The sequence below is a fragment of the Octodon degus genome, unplaced genomic scaffold (genome assembly GCF_000260255.1).
Source record: "Octodon degus isolate 3935 unplaced genomic scaffold, OctDeg1.0 scaffold00021, whole genome shotgun sequence".
NCBI classification, from domain to species: domain Eukaryota; kingdom Metazoa; phylum Chordata; class Mammalia; order Rodentia; family Octodontidae; genus Octodon; species Octodon degus.
In genome coordinates, this window is record NW_004524597.1 from 6,974,692 (window position 1) to 6,977,789 (window position 3,098).

The following is a 3,098-nucleotide window of genomic DNA, read 5'->3' on the forward strand; positions in this document are numbered from 1 at the left end:
ATAAGGAGCCAAGTATGATGGCGCAGGCCTCTAATCCCAGCACTAGGGAGGCTGAGGAAAGAGGAACGCCAAGAGTTCGAGGCCAGCCTGGGTACCTAAGCAAGGTCAAGGTCAGCCTGCACTACAGAGTCAGATCCTGTCTCTAAAAAGAAAAAAATGATTGGGAGTATGAAGCCTGATAAAGTTGGGCTGTATAGAGAAAAATGCTAAGAGTCTGGACATCTTTTCTCACTTGCAGGAAAGAGCTGTTGCTGTGTGTTTTCTCAATCACTTCTACAAGCACCTACACCTCCGCAGTGCACAAGTCAGACTTGGTAGCCCCTGTGGGGCGCATGCCTCCAGGGCAATTCACTAGTTCAGGTTTCACTCCTGAGTTGGCCAGTGGTCCTCCATATACTTTGCAGACATGACCCCAACCACATGTGGATGAGAAGGCCCTCTCTGAGTTCCCAGAAACAGACTCAGAGTGAGACACCAACTTTCCACTAGACTCTACCCAGGTTGGTGACTTTTTTTTTTTTTTTTTTTTTTTTTTGGCAGGTTCTCCCTGCATAGTTCTGTAGTTCAGGCTGGACTTGAACTCACTATGTTGCCCAAGGTGGCTTCAAATCCTCTTGCTTCAGCCTACCAACTGTGGGATTACAGAGATGTGCCATTATGCCTGAGTGATGACAATTCTTTAATTTTCATCATTATGTGGCTTTTGAATTATCGAGAGCTCACTCTGGGTCCCAGATTATGGTGGAGGTTAGAGGTGGGAAGCCACCCCACATGGGCCATCCCTCCTTGGACATTCAGCTACCAGTGTGCATGCAGTTGGCACCTAGGGGACAGTTTCCTTGCTGGACCCAGCCCCAAACCTGGCTGCTATTCTTGACTTGCTGCCCAGCTTCTCCAGGGGAATCTCATCCTCCCTCTCAGCTCAAGCTTACTGTTCCCCATTTGCCAAGAGCAGAGTGATTCACTCCCTGCTGAGTATTTACTTAGTCCTGCCAGGTGTCAAGTTCCCTTCACCCACCCCACCCCATACAACAGCTGAGTGTTACTGAAATTTTCAGTTTATAGATTTAAAAAAAAAAAAAATCAGGAAGCAAAGAGATTGCTTTGGTCAAGGCCACAAAGCCCAAAAGGGGCAGAGGGAAAAATTTACATAAATGCCCTTGCCTGTCTGTAGGGGGGCATACTTTTATTTCCACCTTTTATCTATTGTCACTAGTGCTGCTGTGGTCACTGTGTGAAGGTTTTGAGTTGACACCTGTTTTCAGTTCTTTGGGGTACATACCCAGACGGGGAATTTCTGGGTCATATGGTGACTCTACATTTAACCCTTTAAGAAATTGCTGGGGCGTTTTTGTTTTCTACAGCAGCAGCAGCACCATTTGCCATTCTTTCCAACAGTGTGTGAGGATTCCAATTTCTCCATATTCTCATCAATAATCCTTATTATTTTGCCTTTTTTATTCCTTCTGGCCTACTATTTATTGAATGCTATCTTTACACTAACCAGGGAGATAGGGGATGTAACAGTCTACAGTAAAACCTGTAAGTCTCTTGACCCTAGGCTCAACTTCCAGCTCTGCCTGTCACTGGCTGCTGGGCCATCAGCAAATTAATGAGAATTTTTGAGTGTCAGTTTATTCACCCATAAAATGAGTAATCTCCCTTTTCCTGTGCATATGGTTGATTCTTGTGAATTTTTGTTCACTTGTTTTGACTGTCTCCCCCTACTAGTCTGTGTCTACCATGCCTACCTTGATACCTTCATCATTGGTTGGCCCTCAATTAATGTTTTTAATTAAAGTGAGAGTCATATAACACACTTTTTTAAAGGAAACAATACAGCTGGGGATGTACCTCAGGGGTACAGTACTTGCCTAGCATGTACAAAGCCCTAGGAAAGAAGAGGAAGAGGAAGAATGCAGTGGCATTTATTTTGACAAGTACATGTCTATAACTTCTAATTCCAAAACATTTTCATAACCCCAAAAAGGAAACCTTACACTCACTAAATAGTCACTTCTTATTCTCCCTTCCCTCCAGAAGGGAAGGAAACCACCATTATACTCTCTGTGTCTATGATTTACCAATTTGGGGGATTTTGCATAGATGGTATCATATAATATATGGCCTTTAGTGTTTGCTTCTTTCCTCAATAAATGAGAAGGATGCAAGATTAGAGTTTTGGTTCTGCCTGACTCTAAAGTCTGGCTGTGACCTCAATAATTCATTCCATTATGAATAATGGAATATTCCATCACAAGGGGAAAGAGGACAGGATGCTTAGGAGCAGAGTAGAGGGGATGGGGACTTCTGCAGATTGGTGATGTACCTTTGCTGTGGCTTCTTCATTGCCCTCCACCATCTTCCTCAGCTTGATCAGATGCCACAGGTCCTGCATGGGTTGGGCAGTCCCCTGGCTGCCCTCCAGCAGCTGGGTGGTGGAGGGCAGGTCCTGCAGCATGGCCAGCTGGTTCTCTATCTTGTCAATGCGGTTCACCACGTGGTCAAAGACGTTGCTGAGCCGCTTCATGGGACTAAGGATGGGCTGGGCATCTCCTTCCCTGGGCATGACCACCACCTGTGAGGTCTGGAGGAAGTCCTCATCCCCTGAGAGCACCTTCTTGAGATCTGCCATGTGGATGTGCTCCAGGATGCCATGGAGCAGAAGATGCAGGGCCTTGAAGTTCACCATCCCACACTGGGGTATGGCAACATTGACCAGCTCAGTGAATGTGAGCGAAAAGCTCATCTTTCTGGGGTGGGGGTTGGTGGGGCTGAAGTTCTTGGGAAAAAGTGGTAGTTTCAGTGCCCTAAATAGCTGCACAGATGGGTCTTCAGAGGCTTTGGGGAAGCTGTGAGTCCTAGAGTCAGGTAGGAATGGCCTCTGTCCTGGCTAGAGCACAGATCAGTTTTTGGTTGCTAGGATACCAGAGAACATGGTCAAGTGGACATGCTTCTGAGAGCCTGGAGAGGGCGGGTGCTCCCGGGCAAGCCTTGGTCAGAGTAGGTGCTCAATTAATATTTGATGAATGTTTAAATAGTAAATGAGTAACTTTTTCATTGATGTCTTCTCATTATGTAATGCTGGTGGCTCTTTC

General features: G+C 46.0%; 1 protein-coding gene across 3 annotated transcripts in view; it reads right to left on the reverse strand.

Moving 5' to 3' along the window:
* Positions 1 to 2,749, reverse strand: part of CUNH16orf96 (chromosome unknown C16orf96 homolog) — a 50,877-nt gene extending 48,128 nt beyond the window's left edge. For all 3 annotated transcript variants that reach the window (XM_023711328.1, XM_023711327.1, XM_023711326.1), the window contains exon 1: positions 2,330 to 2,749. In XM_023711328.1, coding sequence (XP_023567096.1) covers positions 2,330 to 2,749 — 420 coding nt within the window. The remainder of the gene's footprint in view (positions 1 to 2,329) is intronic.
* Between the last annotated feature and the right edge of the window lie 349 nt (positions 2,750 to 3,098).